Here is an 18822-nt window from a genome sequence, read left to right as displayed (position 1 = left end):
ACGGAAGCCACTTTATCCTATAAGCTTTTGTTTGCGTGACTGACCGGAAATGCTTGATCTCTGAGGATGCGGTCCCTTCCAAATTTGGCAGATGATCGATGACGTATAGCTTCCCTCTCAACTTCAGCGGCTGAAAGAAGTTGCTGACCAAGCGGTGTTGAATCAAATAATTTTTTTATACATCGCCTCCCCATAAACACCACAAGACGGCGTCTATTGGTAAGTAAGTGAGTGTAGATCTATTAGCACCGGCAATGATGCGTGTGTGAGTTTTGGCTTGTTTACGTGATCGCCACAGCTGGGTTTATGAATTGGCACCGTAGCAGGAATAGAAATTGGGAAAGCTTTAAAATATTGAAAGCTAACTTCAGCGTAATGTTCCGCTAGAGTGTTACTATGGGCATTTCGTTTTCGAAACGTACAGATGCAATTAATTTCTTTAATTATGTGTTTAAGATGGCTGTCGTATTTTTCGCCTTAAAATAAGCTTGTCAATCTAAAATATTTTTTGAAGTAGATAGTCTAAGCAAGCTTGTGGTCTTAAACTGAACCGGGTTTGTCGCTCAAAGTGATGGATCAACGTTATATTTGAACTCTATATCTAACAGCCTACCCACAACAAAGAGTGTTTGTGTCTGAAATTGTTGCACAATCGCTTGCTTAATTTATCATCAGTTCTGTGTGAGCGTTTGTCGTATTTCGATATGATTACTGTTTGAATTAACACAGTTGGTGGTCTGATCACGTTTAAAGTAGATTTTTGAGAATAATTTCGATAGGCCATTAATTTAGCTAAATCCTTACTCTATGTTTATTGTATTCCATTAACATGCCCTTTTTTATCTGAATACGAAATAATTTTTTTTTTTTTAAGTACGAAAATATTTGTGTTTTTTTTAATCTGGGATAAATTTAAACTTGCATTCCGCACCAACAAGCATTTCCGCTGCAATTGGCCGTGATCACGAATTTAGTGAAATCAAAATCACGAACCTGCCCTGGTCAGCGAACAAAAAAATTTTTTTTGTAGTTCACCATTTATTGATTCTTAAAGTTCTACATATGATAATTGAGATCTGCTACTCTCTACACTTAAAGACAGGCTGGTCATCTTTTAACTTTATACAATTTGCAAGTATAAACTTGCCCACCATTCATGATAAAGAACACATGACAACAAATTTTTCTGTTCAAGAGATGTGTAGATCTTGGCATATTTCCACGTGCCAATTGCATTTCAATATTTTATAACCTGTAAATTTGAATAAGCTGATTGTATTTGCAAATTATCTGTATTTGCTGAAATATTTACGATTTTTGGTGTTCATAAGAGGTCAGTTCCTAAAGAGTCCACAATCCCCTTGACAGCAACAGGCAATGTTTAGATCCAAAGGTTTGTGTTTTTGACATTTACAGAAATCCATCGACCCGTATGTTGATCTTTAAACAAACAAATGTTAAGTAAACATTTCAAATAAGATCACAGCTGTAAGTTCAGCTTGTATTGATTGAGGGTAAGATTCTGTCAATGCTAATGAACTACTTAAAGGTTTTAACTATCCACAAGAAAATATATCATGTTTTTCTGTTGGATTAAACTATTTCTTAATCTTAGTACTCTCAACAAAATAGAGAAGTGATAATTTTGTCAGAAATTACATCTGTGTTAAGTATGTTTTTGAAGAAGTATTCGTGACTAAACATTACAGTGAGCAAGACTTCAATACCTATTTGATATTTCTCTTCAAACTGTAGGCTTTATTAGTTTAGAGTATTATTTCTTTGTTTCTCAGATGCTCTGAACACAACTCTTAAATTTCTAGCAAGTGTAAATAATAACAAAGACATAGTTAAGATCATTTTCTTTAACCCTTAAGCCCCTAAGAGTGACTAGCATCTAATTTTTTCTTACAATATCACCACTGAATCACACATTAATGTCATGAGAATAAAGGAAATGATGACCAACTAAAGAAACTCTTTGACTGTAAGACAAATTCTCCTTATCAGCACCTTAGTAAATGTACAGAGAGGGGTATGGAGAATACAAATACTGATGTTAGGGTGTAAAGGGTTTAATGGGGATCCTCAGTCTTAGTTGTGCATGTTTTTCTCTTCTTCTCCCAGAAAAGAATTAAAGTGAGCTCAAATTTTTCTGTTTTTCATTTTGTTTAAGAAGCAGGGGACATAGCATTAAAAGCCCAAATACAGGATAGTTAGGGTTTATAAACCTGGAAATATTTTGTTCTTTAAATACTAAATTTATATTATTATATATGAGTCACAATTTCCAACTCTATTTCATTGCATTTCTCCTTCTAAAGACTTAATTTCTTGTCACCTTTTTGAAACTTTTTTGATGAAATTTCACTGTAACTTGCAAAATAACAATCCCTGTTATAATTATTTTATTTATATTTGTCTTTTTGGGAAACCCTCATCCAAAAACTAAAATGCAGTTTAAAATGGTCACACTGTAAAAAGATGAAGCTAATGATGTGGATTGAGTAAAATACAACAACAAGGCATGCAACAACAGCAACAACATCAGAAAAAAAATTAAATAATGTTACGATAAAATCACATGGAATCATGTGCATGCTTTATCGAAAAACCAAAATTATACAGAGTAATCATATTATTCTCTTAATTATATCATGATATTTCTGCTACTTGTTTTCATTGGTTTTTATGATCTATTGAAGGACAGACATATTTAGCAACTTTTGCTTCTTCATGATGAAGCAAATAGAATCTACATTACAGTGGGTTTGTGCAGTAACAGATCACAAAGGATGTGAAAATGTGCTAAGAGTATCAGTGACTCCCAGCTGTGCCTGACATGTGCCACTATTTTGTTCGTACTATATTTTGATGTCATCAGGGCTGTGATCTATTTCAGAACATACGCATATATGGTAACACTGAATTAATTTCCTAAACACATACACTATCAAAAAAATTATATTTTTCGTTGCCTACATACTGTACTGTAGATTACACCTTTTCTCTAGATAGATTGTGCCTGATCTTTCCTTCTTTTCCCTCTACACTGTAGATTCCCGTCCTCTTCACAGAGGCTCCCCAATGGCTTCACCCCACAGAAACTCTCCTGTATCCTTTGCACATAGCCCTTACCAAAGTGAAAGTGACAGCAGCATTGCTAGACGACAGTATCTTTTTGCTGATGTTGCACACAGCAAGGATCTGGTCACTGCCCTGAAGTCATTGCGTGGAGACGAAGACTTGTGTGATGTAGTACTGAAGGTGGGCAGTACCAGTATATCAGCTCACAGAGTTATCCTGGCTGCAAGTAGTCCATATTTCAAAGCTATGTTTACTGGTGAGTCATGCTTAATACGGTGAATTTTGCAATCGAAGGTTTCAATTTAAGATCATCTGCTTCCTCTATACCACTGCATACTTCACACAATCATCTTTGCTGGGCAAGGTGCCAGAGTTGCTAATAAACCTTTCACTGTGTTCTCTCAGGAAATCGAAATAGCTTTGCTTGCCTTATTAACTGAGAACTTAATCTCCAAATTATTGCTTTATTTTTCCTTAAGAAATAGATTGAATAAATGAAAGGGGTATAAGGGAACAAAAGATATTGTTCAGCTGTGTTCCAATTGTCATTTGGTAACTTGGGTAATCCACTGTTCAGTTGTTTAATAATTGCATATACAAGATATTTCTCATAATTTTCTTGGAATACATGCCCTCTTGCTGCCCTCAAGATTCTGGCAGTCCTGTAGAGGCCCCTTGTATAGTGGTCTTGTTCCATCACTGTATCTTTGGCAAACTCCTATTTGCATATTTTTATTTTGGTTTTATCTTTTGCGTGATCATAGTAAGCGAGTTTCCGTCGCATCCTTTGACAAACAAGTTAAATCGGCTACTCTCTTTCTGTTTATATCATCTTGATTCATCATTCTTGGTTTTATTGACAATCATTTTAACGGCCCCGCTTGGTGCGTGACACCGATTCGACCTTTTATTTGCAATGGAACTTCAATGCGTTATTTGACGTTGAAAGGTCTCGGCTTCAGACAAGGTGGCGGCATTGCATATGCAAATTTGTTTCGCGAAACTTCCGAACAGGAAGAAATGAAGTTCATTTTCAATACTAATAAGAATAAACAAAGGAGAAGATTATGAGTTTCTCGCGGTAGCCGTTCAGGATATTCGGCAGCGAAACTATTCTCAGTAAATTGCGCTTATTTCATGAATGTCACACGAAAGCGGCAGTAATTAACCCAGAAATAAAATGCGCAAGTATATGCTAGTTATTACTTTTCAAATTATCATGCTCAATATTTTCGTTTAAAGGATAATTATCCGTTGTCACTCTGAAAGTTTTTCCGCAGAAGATCTCGCCGGCTCAACCACAGCCGTTAAACATTAATTTTAAGCTCATCGTTTGTCGATTTTGGTCAACCGTTTCTCGGTTTAAGCTATCCGTTTTTGGACTTTGGTCAACTGTTTAACGTTTCGGGCTGACCGTTTTTATTTTTGGTCAACCGTTTAACAGTGTGAGCCATCCGTTTTTGAACTTTGGTCAACCGTTTAACGTTTCGTGCTATCCGTTTTTATTTTTGGTCAACCGTTTGAAGGCCTAAGCTATGCCATCCGTTTAAGCGGTTATGGCATCCGTTTAAACGCTCGAGTTAACCGTTTACTATCCGTTTACAACCGTTTTTCGAGACCGTTTAACGGAAAAGCGTTAGTGTCCGTTTTCCCGTGGAGGGTCACATATGATTTCAATTAGTGCAAATAAACAAGTAAATTTTTCAGAGACAACAAAATTGCACAACCCCTTGGGTGAGTGCAGTTGTAGTCTTTGAAAATTACAATTGCTTATTTACACCAAATTACAAGTTTATAATGTACACAAGAAAACAACACAGAATATTAAGACAGAAGACAAATTTTGAAAGTGTGGGTGTGCTATTTGTAATTTACTCTTATGTTACAGCTTTGCACTTGTGTTACATGAGAATGTACTCATTTTCAGCCGATCAGAAGTGCATCATTTTTTTTAATGTACATCATTACAAAACTTAAATTTGAAGGTGCTGGTTATGCAGCCATGACTTCCCTTGTTCTAAATTTATATTCTGGCTGAAAATATTAGTGATCTTGTGATCTTGTTTGATGAGCAGAAAAAGTTTTTATTAGATTACTTGTTGTGTGAGGAATAAACTTGTAGCCAAGGTCAACAGAGCTAGTTAAAAGCAGTTGGAATAATCATCATTTACTTGTAGCTTTGCAGGAAAAAGAAAAAATGAAATTTCTTATCTTTGTTAATTTATCCGAAAAAATTTCAAAGATTACATGCGCAATACCTGTACTTTACAATCTTCAAAACTGTAATTTTGTTGACTTCAGGTAAAAATCAGAAACCTCTTTCTTGCATGTATGTACTTGTTACAGCGGGAAACCCCTAGCCTAAAATGCAGGCGTCTTGTTAGGGCGAGCTAGTGTTATAAGCTCGCGATCGTTTATCCGAAAGGCCATGTTTGATTTGGAGTTAGAGTGGACGGTAGGGGCAATAACATTCACTTCCCCACCCCCACTCCTCTCCTCATTTTTGACCATCAACTGCCCCCTTGGTATTAATTTCTTTCTCTTCCCAGTCTTCCGTTTCCATTAAATTCAAAGATGTAGGCCATAACTTTCATTAAGAAAATACTGAGCCCTCGCTCGCCAAAGTTACGCCTGCTGTGCAAGCTAATGCACTTCAACTTCAGATAATTCTGATTTGACCCTTTAACCCCAAAGAGTGACCAGCATCTAATTTCTCCTTACAGCATCACCTGTAAGTCACACATGAAGGTCATGAGAATAAAGGAAATGACCAATAACCAGAGAACCTTTTGATTTTTCAACAAATTCTCCTTGTCAACACTTTAGGAAATGTAAACAGGACAGTATGGAGAATATGCATACTGATGTTATGGTGTGGAGGGTTTATTACTACATGTGAATTGTGGAACTGCTACTAAATTAGTGCTTGACATATTCTGTCGCTAAGTGAAGTTGTCTGTGACAGGGTTTCCTCATTCACTCTGACGAAGGGCCATTGCTTGAAACGTCTGCTTTGAAACTCTTTGCGGTGGCCAATTTACCTGATCAACTCAATTCATAAAACCAAAATTATCTTGTTATACTCCTCCACCGACGCAGCACCACAGTTTCTTGAGACACTTATTCACATTATTTATTAGTTTGGAGTTGTTTGCTTCAGTTTGATGTAATTTGTTGTAGTTCAGTGCCACAGGGTAATTTAGTATTATCAACTGAGTTGATAAAGTAAATTGGCCACCGTAGAGAGTTTAAAAGCTGACATTTCGAGCGTTAGCCCTTTGTCATATCGATAGTTAATCATGGTTAGTTTGTTTTTCAAAGGTTGCTGTAGTTCAGAGAATAACAACATAATTTTAGGTTTATCAACTGAGTTGATCAACGTAAAATGGCCACCGTAAAGAGTTTCAAAGCAGACGTTTCAAGCGTTAGTCCTTCGTGAGAGCGAATGACCAATTCGGTGGCCAATTTACGTTATCTAGTTACCTTGTTATACTCTCCCACCGTCGCAGCACCACATTTTTTGTTTAATTGTTTTTTTTTGTAACTTACCACTTTATTCATTTGAAATTCCCATTGTTCATGCATTCACAGGAGACCTTTCAGAGAGTCGACAAAGCACAGTCACTTTACAAGAACTTGATGAAGGTGCCATGGAGGCCATAGTGGACTTCTTTTACAGTGGCGAAATCGATATCTCAGAGAACAATGTCCAGGAACTTTTACCAGTGGCTTGTCTTCTACAAGTGCAGTCCGTACAAAAGGCTTGTTGTGATTTCCTGGAAAGACAGCTGAGCACAGAGAATTGCCTCGGTGAGTTTTTACACAAGAGTATCATTAGTGACATGGCAAGTATTTTGCTTGCCTTAAAAAAAATTCGCCTGGGAGAGTTTGAGTTGTCGTTTTGTTGGAATAATAGAAACAATCTGCAAACATGTGGGTTTCATACTTAATGTTGAGATCTTTAACCTTGTACACCCTCATATCAGAATGCACATTCTCCATACTGGTCTCCATACATTTCCAAAGAGGCTGACAAGGAGAATTTGTTTAACAATCAAGAGCTGCTTTAGTTGGTGATCATCTCCTTAATATGACTTTATGTTTGATTCAGGGGTGATATGGTAAGGAGAAATTAGATGCCAGTCACTCGTAGGGGCCAAACTTTTTCTTCAATTAGCTACTACTGAAAGTCAAATCTCCACCGGTGACGATTTGATTCAGACGTTATGTGTAGCTTGGTGTATGAAGCTTAAATCAAATGAAAGCTAAGATGTAGTATATTGCGACATGAAACGCGTATACAAATAGAGCGAAGTTTACAGAAACGGACTTGGCGTCCTCTCTATGTTTTATGAGCACCAAGAATGTTGACGCAACTTTTAACACGAGTTTCGTTTTTTAAGAACCCAATTCATAATCAAACCTCAATATATTTAATTGCTCGGATGCAATTGGGTGATCGATCACAATGAAAATTTCCGGAATTTAGATGGCAAAGAAAATGTCGCACTAAGCGCGCAATGCCTTGTGGTTGACTAGGATCCTTTAACATCAATCGTATGCAAGTTCTCCATAATGTTCTCCATACATTTCACGTGGCACTTGCAATGAGAATTTGTTTAACAATCAAGAGCTTCTTGATTTTGTAACTATTACCTTTAATGGGAGAAATTAGATGTTTATCACTCTTAAAGGGTTCAGGGAACGAACCGAATCAGAGGAAACTAATGACACAAATTCTATCTTCGTTGTTGGCTCTTAGGGATCAGCGCCTTTGCGGATCGTCATAATTGTACAGATTTGATGACGTCCTCCGAATCGTTTGCCCGATATTACTTCCTTGATGTTGTTCAGAGTGAAGAGTTCATGGAAATATCCTCCAAGCAGCTTACACGACTTTTGCGTGATGATACGTTGAACACTCAGTCTGAAGAGAGAGTCTTTGAGGCTGTTTTAGCTTGGATCAAATTTGATTTGGATGGGAGACAGGTGTTTACATTTATATGACTTGCTTTAAGGTTAAAGTTGCTTGGTAACTTTTGTAAACTGTAGTCAGAGCTAGATTGTTTGAATTCTGAATAGCACCCTAACATCAGTATGCATATTCTCGGCTAATGAGCATGCTGATATATTTGCATGCATGTTATTGAGAAATTCGTGTGTCGTTTAAAAGTTGCCGCAGTTTGGATATTAACACAAAAGTAAGCAAAATAGGCCATGTTCAATAGTTTGTGGCTTATTCCGTGTTATATGAAGAGTAAAATAAGAAGTAATCGCAACTTGACAATTTACATTTTTTCCCTCTGCAGGCAGTTTGCTTGTTTTTTAGATCGAAATGTGAAATATTTTCGACTGGCAGTTGTGATTACTTAAGTTTTGGCCTATGACACAATCGAAAAGTATTGTCTCTTTCTAAGAAGCACATGTTAATCCAGATCAGATAAAAAATAATTGGTCTTCGTTACAGAGTACAGACATGAATGTAACAGTAAGTGTGAGCATTAAGTACATAACATGAATCAATACCTATAAGTTGTAACAGTCGGTAATCAGGGTTGTTCCTTTGTCTTTTCGTTTTGATTTTTAGAAATTTGCCGCTGAAATCCTGAGCAATGTGCGGTTTCCTACGCTGTCACCGGAATTCTTAATGGATAGAGTTGCAACAGAGGAAATTGTTAGAAACAATAGGGCTTGCAGGTAAAATCCATCTTTCTACGTAGAGTATTCTTCATAAAAAGTATGATGTAAACATCTGTCGGACAAGTACCTCACGAAATTCGAACCATAGCCTAGGACTAGGGCCTCATTAACAGCGCTACACTACGCGCGTTTCTCCGCTCGCGGGAAGATTTAAGAAGAGAAGGGATTGGTTTGCTGGGGGTCTGGCACTAACTATGGTTTACTGTCAGTCCTCTCGACGGCTCGCATTGCTCAAGGCCTCATACTTTCCCGCGGGCGAGAAAACGCTCGAGCCGCATCGATAATAATTAACAATTATTCCACGAGTGCGCGTTGGATATGAGTTGATGGATAGGGGGTCGGGTTGGCTGTAATCATCTTATATCCAATAAGCGGACTTCTTCTGTATGAAAACCTGCTATGTACAGCTGTTTCGAGAAAAGTTATCAGGAAGAAAGGTATATTTAAGAAAATGAACGACACTTTTAATATAAAGTAGTAACAGAACAATGTATGCATTTACAATAATGTTACTATTTTTATTTCAAAAGTGTCTTTCATTTTCTTAAATTCGTGACATTTCTGCTTCTATCCAGAGAAAAAAGGTTTACAAGTGCACGCGATAACACTGAAAGGTATTGTAAGTAGTTTTCAGGTCACGGTTCCTTGACCTCAAGATTTGAAGGAAATTTGAGAAAATGTCCCTGTAACGACGGGACATCGCGAGTTTAAAGAATTTAAACATTCATTTATTCGATTTTTGAAATTTACTGATTACCGTTTACCCAGATTACCTTTGCATATTTTCGAGTGCACTTTTGTCCTTTTTTCCGTCGACCTTTCTCGAAACAGCTTTATACATCGTAAATGTGCGTCATTAAATATGAGGTATGCATCGTAGGACATCTATGAACAACGCTTTTGCAGAGGCTCATTTTCTTTGCATTTATTATTCGTCGAAATTTTATTCAGTAACTATAATTTCCTTTAGAGGAGGTACACCATAGAAAATTACGAGCCAATTTCAATCGCTTAACCAGTTTGCGTTGAATTGCGTCTCAAAGGCGCAGGTTTTTGACGAGTGTTGGTCGCTATGACAAACGCGGTCTCATCCAAAGACTTCGATCTCGTCAGCTTGAGACGAGATGCCTTTGTTAAGTCTTTGTTATCATTTGTTAATTGTATTGTCCTCTCGGTCGGTTTTCCTCTTTTTTTTTATCGAAGCACGTTCAATCTGCACCGTGACAGTTCGAGTGTCAGGTTGAAATACGTCATATAAGTTTTTATAGCTTGTTAAATGCGGATATGACAGTCTTCTTTCAATTACTGCCACATCTTGTCCTCTACGCACGATAGATGGACGAATCCAGTATCCACGTGTCTCTGCTGCCCAAGATTGTGACCGCACGAAGCGTTTAGCTCTTTTGGTGTCAGAAACCTCACCCATACTTACAGACTCAGAGAAGTCATGGGGCCGCCTCGCGTGACGACCTGTGTGAACCTTCGACTGAATTTCGTGAGGTTTTCTGAAGTTAAGTAGGTCGAGTACAGCCTCCCTGTGTCTTCTGTGTCTGTAGAAATAAAGCGTAGGATTTACGATAGAGTTCAGTTGAAAGACAATTTCTGCCCATCGGAAAACGGAGTTCGCCCGCATAAAAGGCGAAATTGGCGAAAAAACGTGTGCAATGATTAGAGGTACACTCAAAATTAGAAGGCCAGCTGTTAAGAGAAACACAGTGAAGGCAATTCTGCTTTCTTGCCTGGCCTTGATCAGAGCATCTACTTGGCTGATTTGGCGTCGGTTCCCTTTTCGTATTTCAATATAAATCTTGAAGTAAAAATACAGTTTCAGAATCTCGCCAATGAACCAGACAATGCTGAAGACGATGTCCAGAACGTGAAAGGCCTGATCAGAAACACCGGCTGCTTGTAATGCGATATACAATGTAGGTGTCGTGAAGGCCGCTATCCAAGCGAGTACCGCGAATCTCTTTAAGCGTCGTTTTGTAACTATACAGTTGTACTCCATACATTTTACAATCGCAACATACCTCTCCCAACCTAATAAAATTAAGTGATAGTACGAAGCAGTATAACCACTGTACATGACTAAGACAGTTAAGTCAACCATAGAGCATGTAATATTCCGCTCCAATACAGTTCCTTGTAGGATTATCGCATCAGTAGTAATGGCCAGTGGCGTAGAAACTGCTCCCTCTAGGAGATAAGTGGCGGCCAAACTAGTGATTAGAATGTTACATTTCTTCCGGCGTAGATCGTTAGTTTTCAGGATTGCTACGATCACTAAGATGTTAAAAAAAATGGTAAATAGACAAGTGACGGAAGCGACGGCGATTGCAAGCTGAAGGGAAGTTTTTTCCTCCAAGTCCCAGACGTAATGCGGTGCACTTGGACAAATGAATATTGTTCGGGGGACGTTTACGAGCGAATTTCCAGCGATACTGGCATTCATATTGATGACCACTCAGTGCTGACGGCTAGGTACTTTGCAGCAAGCTCTAAAGCATTCGTTACTTGTCGCAACTGATTGCGAGAGAACTTTTGTTGAGAAGGCTTTTTCAAGTCTCATTTCCGACGACCAAGATCGAAGGTGTTGGAAAGAAATTTCATCTCGAGGATGTTGTCGCGTTTTATATGCAAGAAAGAATAATGCTCCGGCGATGAGAAGTTTGCTGCCAATTAAACAATTTCATTTAAGAGTTTCTTCCTTCCCTCTTAAGTGTTTTTTAGATTAATTTTTTTACGTAAAAAAAAAGAAAATCAGGTCTTGCTCATTTTCAGTGAAATCCTGCAAAAATATTGGTAAATTTCTCATCAGTTAAAAACTGACGAGAAATTGATAATGTACAATTTCGGTTAGCAGCAATGGCCAGTAGCGTAGAAACTGCTCCCACTAGAACTAGGAGATCATTAGCGGCCAAACTAGTGATCAGAATGTTGCATTTCTTTCGGTGTAAATCGTTGGTTTTCCGGGAAATTGGTTCCTCTAAGTCCTAGAAAAACTGCGATACACCATAACAAGCCAACTCTGATCGGGAGGTGTTAATGAGAGAATCTCCATAGATCTCATTCTCGTGTTGACCGCGAGAACGGAACCTGAAGGATTCATAGCTTATTGGAAAATTGTTGCAAAATCAGCTGTTTACTCTTGAAAAATCCCTCTCAAAAGAACCATTTGCGAAGACGGAAGTCACAGATGTTTTAGGTGAAATTTTCTTGGAAGTGAATGAAATGCTAGCTCATCGATGAGAAATTACAACATTGGTGAAGCTAATCAGCGTAAGAATTTTTCGTAGTTTTCTTTAAAAAAGGGATTTTATGCTCAAAAGGCAAATAAGATTCTACTCACCAACCCCTTAAAAAAAAAGTGTATTTCAGTAATTTCATTAAATTCATTGTCTTCACTCCAGAGAAACAAATCGGGAAGACTTTTGTAAAAAGCGTCCTTGCATATATCTTAACGAAAATTTTATCGTATTTGAATAAAGGAAATATACACTTGCGGCACCTGTGTAAAGTTTCGAACATCAACGGAAGGTCTCCCACTATTTCTGGGGGATTTACACACTATAAAAATTCATATACTTTATCGATTCGTTTAAAATGTTGAATTAATTAGAGTCCAGTAGCGCTGTGAAAAATTGGCTTTCACCTGATGTTCGATTTAAAACACGCCACAATTATTAGTCACACCTCAGCTCATTATCCGTTTCTTTAGGATGTGAACGACAGAGCAATAACATGCACATTCTCTCGCGATGATAGGTTTATTGTTTGGGATTTATTATTTCTGCAAATAAATAAATAAACCATTTCACTTCCAAAATCTGACTCAGTACTTTATTATAGGACAGTTTTGGTCAACATGGCGAGCAGGAAAAAGATTTTGTTTTAAAGATGCAGCCAAAGTCGGAAATTTGGCGACTTGTGCTTGGTGGTAGGCTGGTAGCTATAGGAAGTTAAGTGGTCCGTAAATAGTGGAACGTAAAGATGCGAAATAATCCTTTTTAAAATACGTTTTTCTATTACAACTGTGTAACACTAGTACAAAGTGGGTCGCCGCTCTCGTTCAAGAGAGAAAGAGGTCGGATGTGCCCCTCTGGCGCGCTTTTCATGGGCGAAAACTATGCGCATTAAGCAAGCGCTATTTGGTAACAAGGAAAAACGGTGAGGAATTGACAATTTAACCGATTTTGTATCTTGATCAACAGTGATCTCCTGCTGGAAGCTGCCGAATGCCTTCTCCTCCCGAAAAGGAAATCACAGATACATAGTCATAGAGTTGTGCCCAGGCGACCCACCACAGTAAACCACGTACTGTATGCTATTGGTGGAATGAGCCGCAGAGAGGCCAGTAAAAGTGGGGAAAAGTATGACCCACGAGAGAGAAAATGGAAAACTATCGGTAAAGTTTATAGCTCCTATTTCTTTCTTTCTTTCTTTCTTTCTTTCTCCGTCCCTCCCTACTTTTCTGTCTATCCGTCTGTCTGTATGTCTTGTCTTAATCCCCTCTGGCATTAATTAGAATCAAACTAAAAAAAAAAAAAAGTAAATACGAAATATTTTCCGAGTGTTTACACATCAAAACTCACATTTTCCAAAAAAAATTAAAATGTTTATCCCTTTTCGCCTCCTGTGTACTGTACATGGTTCTGGACTGTACAAGTCTCATAATGTGAGGTGGCCTCAAAACAGCTTCTTCGTGATTTGTTTATCGTGGGAAATTGTGCTAGGTATAATTTTCTAACTTCGTAATTTGCGGTCCTTGTCGTCGTCCTCCATCCTCGACCGACATGGCTCCCTTTTGCTCCCCTGTTTGTTTGTTCGTCTGGTTATTAAACGCATTCATATGATATTTTGTGTTTTCTTTCGAATGGAAGTTAGCTGTCTGGTAATAGATTAAGGCTTCTTTAAAACCTCGTCACTTTGGAGAGCTCAACAAGTATTTTTCTGGTCTTTTTCTCTTAGGTGACATGAACATTTGCCGCTGGGGTGCTGCGGTAGGTGCTTTAGGTCCATTTCTTTACATCTGTGGTGGCAGCGATGATGCATCGCGACTGGAGACAGTGGAAAGGTTCGATCCATTTTCTAATGTCTGGGTACCGTCTGTCCCAATGTCGTCCAGTCGTAATGGTGTTGGTGTAACGGCAGGAAATGGGAGAATTTACGCTATAGGTGGGTTCTATAGAGGAATCAAGGTTGACCTCTTACAACTGGTTCCGTTTGTTCGAAGGTTGGATGACGCTTTCCACTAGATAAATCTTTATCAGGTGGATAGGGCAGTACGTTTTGGTAACACTTATTTGTTGGATAGCGATTTATCTGTTGGATAGTGTTATCTGTCCTTTGAACAACTCGTCTCTGATTGATAACGTTAAAGATTAAGAATCGCGTCTGGCTATTCTGTTGTTACGCAGACAGTGAGTGTACACCACATGAATATGTTTAGAATCTAGCCCAGCGATGTGTGCTTCGTGTAATCTATTGTGTCGCTTGGAAAGGTGAGAAACGCTGTGCCCTTATAGTCAGTGCGCTGGGCTTCAGGTCGAGAGGTGAGGGTTTTGGTTCAAGAGGTGAGGGCCTCTCTCCACCTGCAGGTTTCAGTATAGGCGGATGCCAGGAAAGTGTTATTGAAAGCTGACGAATTTTTGGGGGTAAGGTAACCTGTTTTGAACTGTTATTCCATTCAGGGGGGAGTCGCAATGGCGCGCAAACAAAATAAGCTTATTCCAGTTGGACGATTGGGCTTGAAGGCTTGAAATGTGTCTCTTGAGAAGTGCCATTGGTTTTTTTTCGGGCTCTTTCTTTTTTCTTCGTCATCAGTTACTTGTTTTCCCAAGCCTGTAACCACCCTATTCTTCCAAGATTATGAGAATGTTACAAAACTTTACTAGGTGCGTTTTTCATAAATTCTTGTGAACGTCTATATTTTGCGTTTCTAGGTGGTTTTGATGGCTCGATGCCGCTGAACACAGCCGAGTATTATGACCCCAAGAATGGAAAGTGGATGGAGATTGCTCGTATGAACCAGTGTCGGTTTGGTGTGGGGTGTGCTGTAATGAATGATGTGGTGTATGCTGTTGGAGGCTCCGATGGAACAAATCTTAGAACTGTGGAAAGATATGAACCAGTCACAAACACATGGATGATGGTCGCATCCATGAGTACAGCAAGGTGGGTTTGATAACTTGATTTAGCTCACATATTTTAAAACAGTATTCGTCAAATAAAGTATAGAATGGACATTAGTTAAATTATCTTGCCTGGGAACAAAAATGGCGTTTATTCCGCACTACTATTAAGTCGTCCGTTTCGTTCCCAAAATTGTCTTTCGCACGAGTGACAATTTCGCAGTGTATTAGATTTGAATACCGTGACATGTTATGAAACGTTGCCATTTACATGTTACTGATTGTTACGTAGACATATTCAGTATTACGAGAAAAATGCTCAATGGCCTTCTTATTGATCAGTCGACCTAGTTGGTTTATTCATCAGAGTTAGTCACTATATCATGCCACAATTGTGGCATTACTTCAATCATTACATGCTGGATTATATCCCTCACCCCTCCTAACTCTAGCCCCCCCCCCCCCCCTACCGAATCCCACCCCCACTCCCAAGAGATACTCGAAACCACATTCCAGGAGGAAAGTTTTCATACCATAAGGAAAGCATGGGCTAACATACAGCGTGTAAACGTTTTCTTTATCACTCCTCGCATATATGTTATCTAGTTACTTGTTAGAAGATGACGGTGCATCTCGTATCTTTTCTGTAGAAAACAAGTGGGCGTGGCTACTTTAGGAGGATACCTTTACGCCATCGGAGGTTGTGATCACGGTCACAGGTATGACACAGTGGAGAGATACGATCCTGGCAAAGATGAGTGGGTGCCTGTGGCATCGATGAGTACTCCTCGCAGTGGATGTGGAGTAGGAGTCCTGGACGGCTTTATTTATGTGGTTGGAGGATACGATGGGACTTCGTATCTTAGTTCAGTTGAAAGGTAAGTTTGTATGAGTAAGACTAGTTGACCAATTAATTGAATTTTTTTTATCTATAACATAAAACTTCCTGACGGCAAGCTCGGATGATTTCAATAAAGCCAGGCGAAGTCCATTCTGAATTGAAAATATAAAGCTTTGATAGTTTGTTACTAATCTATTCATGAAGGAAGTAACCACGCATAGAGAGAATTACCACGCTCAGCTCTAGTTCTATTTCGCCAAATTGCATTAGTCATCCCAGTTTCAATAAAATTCTGATTTAGTGAAAGCAAAATACATCCACATACTAATATATATTACACTAATACGTATAGGAAATCGTATGAACGCGAGTGCATTTCGTGATTTATGGGCACGAGTGATGTTTTGAAAGTTCTCAAAATTGCACGAGCCGTAAGCGAGTGCAATTTGAGAACTTTCAAAACATCACGAGTGACCATAAATCACGAAATGCACGAGCAGGTTCATACGATTTTTTATTTATTATATTCTCGGCCATTTTTTTATAATTTGGTGTTCAAATTTGGCGCTTCCCCGGTGTTTCCATGGCAACTTCTCCGTATTGCACTCTATAACCTCTATTGCACTCTATAACCTATTTATGCATTCATCATTGACCAATCAGAAACGCGATATTTGGTTGAGTATATAATAATAATATATATTACATGGTATTGAATCTTTCTCATAATGAAAAGCTACAGTAATTGATTTTTTTTACTTCTTATTGGAAATGTTGCATCGTATCAAGCGGTCGAGATGGGTTAGGACAATAATCCTGGTAATATACATTTCATTCTCTTGTTTGCCTGTGTTAAAACTAACACTCCATATCTTCTTCATATACTGTCAGATACGACCCTTTATCAAATGAATGGCACCAAGCACCACCTTTGAGTCAGCCAAGGGACTGTGTGGCAGTTTGTGTGGCAAGCTGTAAAAGGACTTTTCACAATAAGAGACTTTTTGATTCGACGTCAGCGAATGCAAGACCGCATACATGAAAACGTTCTTTTAAACCTGGCTTCAGGCGTATTCAAAGATAATTGGTGTGTTTTACCTGACGTTTGTTCCTCACAGACGAAGGACGCCTTGAGTTACGGTCTCAGTGGTGATGGGAGAGTCACGTGGTACACATGATCGAAGTGCAGGTGTAATAACATTAAGTGAAAAATACATGGCTCAGAGGAGCTGAGAGAACCACAGACGCAAAAGAAAGAGAAAATGGATTAATTTTAACAGAGAACAGCGTAATGAATTGAAAGTCAGTGTGTAAACGCAATGGTTATTCTGACCTATACTGTTAGGAAACGTTCATCTCTGAGACTAATTTCGTTACTCGTTTCGTACGAAGCGACTCAATAACTTCTGATACTGTATGTGGCGCGATCGTACTAAAAATATATGCAATTTACCGTAACATAAATTCAAGCAATTTGACTTGAGGTAAAACAAAAAAATGAAAGAGAAAAAGTCTTTCCTCCCTAAAGTCTTGTTTGTTCGTGTAGTACAGAGTATTTTCCAATTGTAGATTTTATAAATTGGGTTTTGTGACTTGTGTCGAGTAAAGACAGATAGTGTGCATAACGTTGACTACAGTTTCGTAGTTTCAGAAATATTATGACGATTATGATTTATCTTACGTCGAACAATATTGTTGAAAAATTATTACAGGGGAGAAAGTGACGTCGTTTTAGAGCCATGAGAAGTTTTCTGAATCAATTTGAGGAAAGTTGCTTTCAAGCTTTTCTCTCTTTTCGGGGAAGGAATTGATAACTATCAATCATCAAAAATGTATGTTGTGAATTGCATTGTAGGAAAACAATACTAGCTTTATATTTAAACGACTTCGATGAAAAACAATTGAATGAAGACGTGCAGGAAGGACCAGATTCTGCCTTAATTAATAAGAATCTTTTTCTGTAGAGAGAATGGAGATTTATGCTCATCCATTATAGACCTCACGCAGTGTGTCTCAAGAAGAATTGCTTCGTGACAGACGTTAACCTAATTTATGTTTAGGATTACAGACAGGACAAATCAATAGAAGATTGTAATAAGTAGCAGAATGAATAATACCGTTTAAATAGGTTGTAGATAGATAGTGCACATTCGTTTGAAAAGAACCCTATTGAACAAGTTTCATTGAAACGCAAATATTATTGTTAGATATTTATCCATGAAATACAGATTTATTTTATGATATTGTACTGAAATTGTTTGTTTTACCTCACACAACGAGAGATTTATTGAATGTAGCTACCTGACTAAACACCTCACCTACACCCATAAGATGTTAGCTAAATAGGATAACATATCATGTGCACAGGTGTTGACGCATGACACAATCGATCTCAAGGTATATCAGCCTGATGGGATCTCCGGTAAGCGGTAGAGTTTAGGTGGCTATTTGTGTCGAGGTTTAATTCTGACGTAAACGGCCTCTGATAGATGTCCACTCCGCTTGAAGGTTGGAGTTTTAACAGAACTTCCAGACGGTTTGTCGCTGTCCATGCGTGCAATATCTACTGATAATGTATGCGAACTAACAAAAAGGATCGCCGAAAAAATGTTACATTTCTCTCTAAGTCAGCTCGTTTACATTCAATGCGCCCCCAACCAGAGAGAGTAGTTGTTGTTTCCATTTTTAGCATTTGAAAATCCCTTTTCCAGTCTGTTTGCGGTCAATTTACTTCAGAGGGGTTGGAAACAGAGGTTTGCCAGTCTAGCGTTGACAAAAATAGGGGTGGAATGAGCAATTTAACACTTTTTCTTTAGATGGAGGGGGGATGTTACTCACACCAATGACAATGTAGAATACTACGCACAATTCTAATCGGGAGTCTTTAGAACACCTTTTAAAATACTTGCAAAATCTGCGTGCTAAATACTTAGTTATGGGTCTGTTAGGAATAAATCAAGTTTTTGAATTTCGAAAGTGATCTAAACCTCGATTGCAGCCCCTCCCCTCAACCCATAAAAATAATTGTGACGAAGGCACGACTAAGGGTAATTTTAATCAAAT

General features: G+C 38.4%; 1 protein-coding gene across 2 annotated transcripts; it reads left to right on the top strand.

Moving 5' to 3' along the window:
- The first annotated feature begins 56 nt into the window (after positions 1 to 56).
- LOC113665017 (kelch-like protein diablo) lies at positions 57 to 18007 on the top strand. 2 transcript variants are annotated; one of them, XM_089187974.1, is made up of 10 exons: positions 57 to 219; positions 3059 to 3343; positions 6679 to 6897; positions 7850 to 8076; positions 8675 to 8784; positions 12999 to 13192; positions 13756 to 13962; positions 14730 to 14961; positions 15569 to 15796; positions 16651 to 18007. In XM_089187974.1, the coding sequence occupies exons 2-10, from the start codon at positions 3088 to 3090 to the stop codon at positions 16799 to 16801; spliced, it is 1824 nt and encodes a 607-aa protein (XP_089044100.1). In that variant the 5' UTR covers positions 57 to 219; positions 3059 to 3087; the 3' UTR covers positions 16802 to 18007. The 2 variants fall into 2 exon arrangements, with proteins under 2 accessions (XP_089044100.1, XP_089044099.1); XM_089187973.1 differs by lacking the exon at positions 57 to 219 and adding an exon at positions 1171 to 1393.
- The last annotated feature ends 815 nt before the right edge of the window (positions 18008 to 18822 follow it).

This window comes from Pocillopora damicornis, chromosome 11, assembly GCF_964200805.1.
Source record: "Pocillopora damicornis chromosome 11, jaPocDami1.2, whole genome shotgun sequence".
Taxonomy (NCBI): domain Eukaryota; kingdom Metazoa; phylum Cnidaria; class Anthozoa; order Scleractinia; family Pocilloporidae; genus Pocillopora; species Pocillopora damicornis.
This window is presented reverse-complemented; position numbering and strand designations above follow the sequence as displayed.

Excerpts from the sequence above, each read along its gene's own strand:
- LOC113665017 (XM_089187973.1), top strand. Across the intron at positions 3,344-6,678 it reads TTTCAAAGCTATGTTTACTG|GAGACCTTTCAGAGAGTCGA; the intron begins GTGAGTCATGCT and ends ATGCATTCACAG. Across the intron at positions 8,785-12,998 it reads AGAAACAATAGGGCTTGCAG|TGATCTCCTGCTGGAAGCTG; the intron begins GTAAAATCCATC and ends CTTGATCAACAG.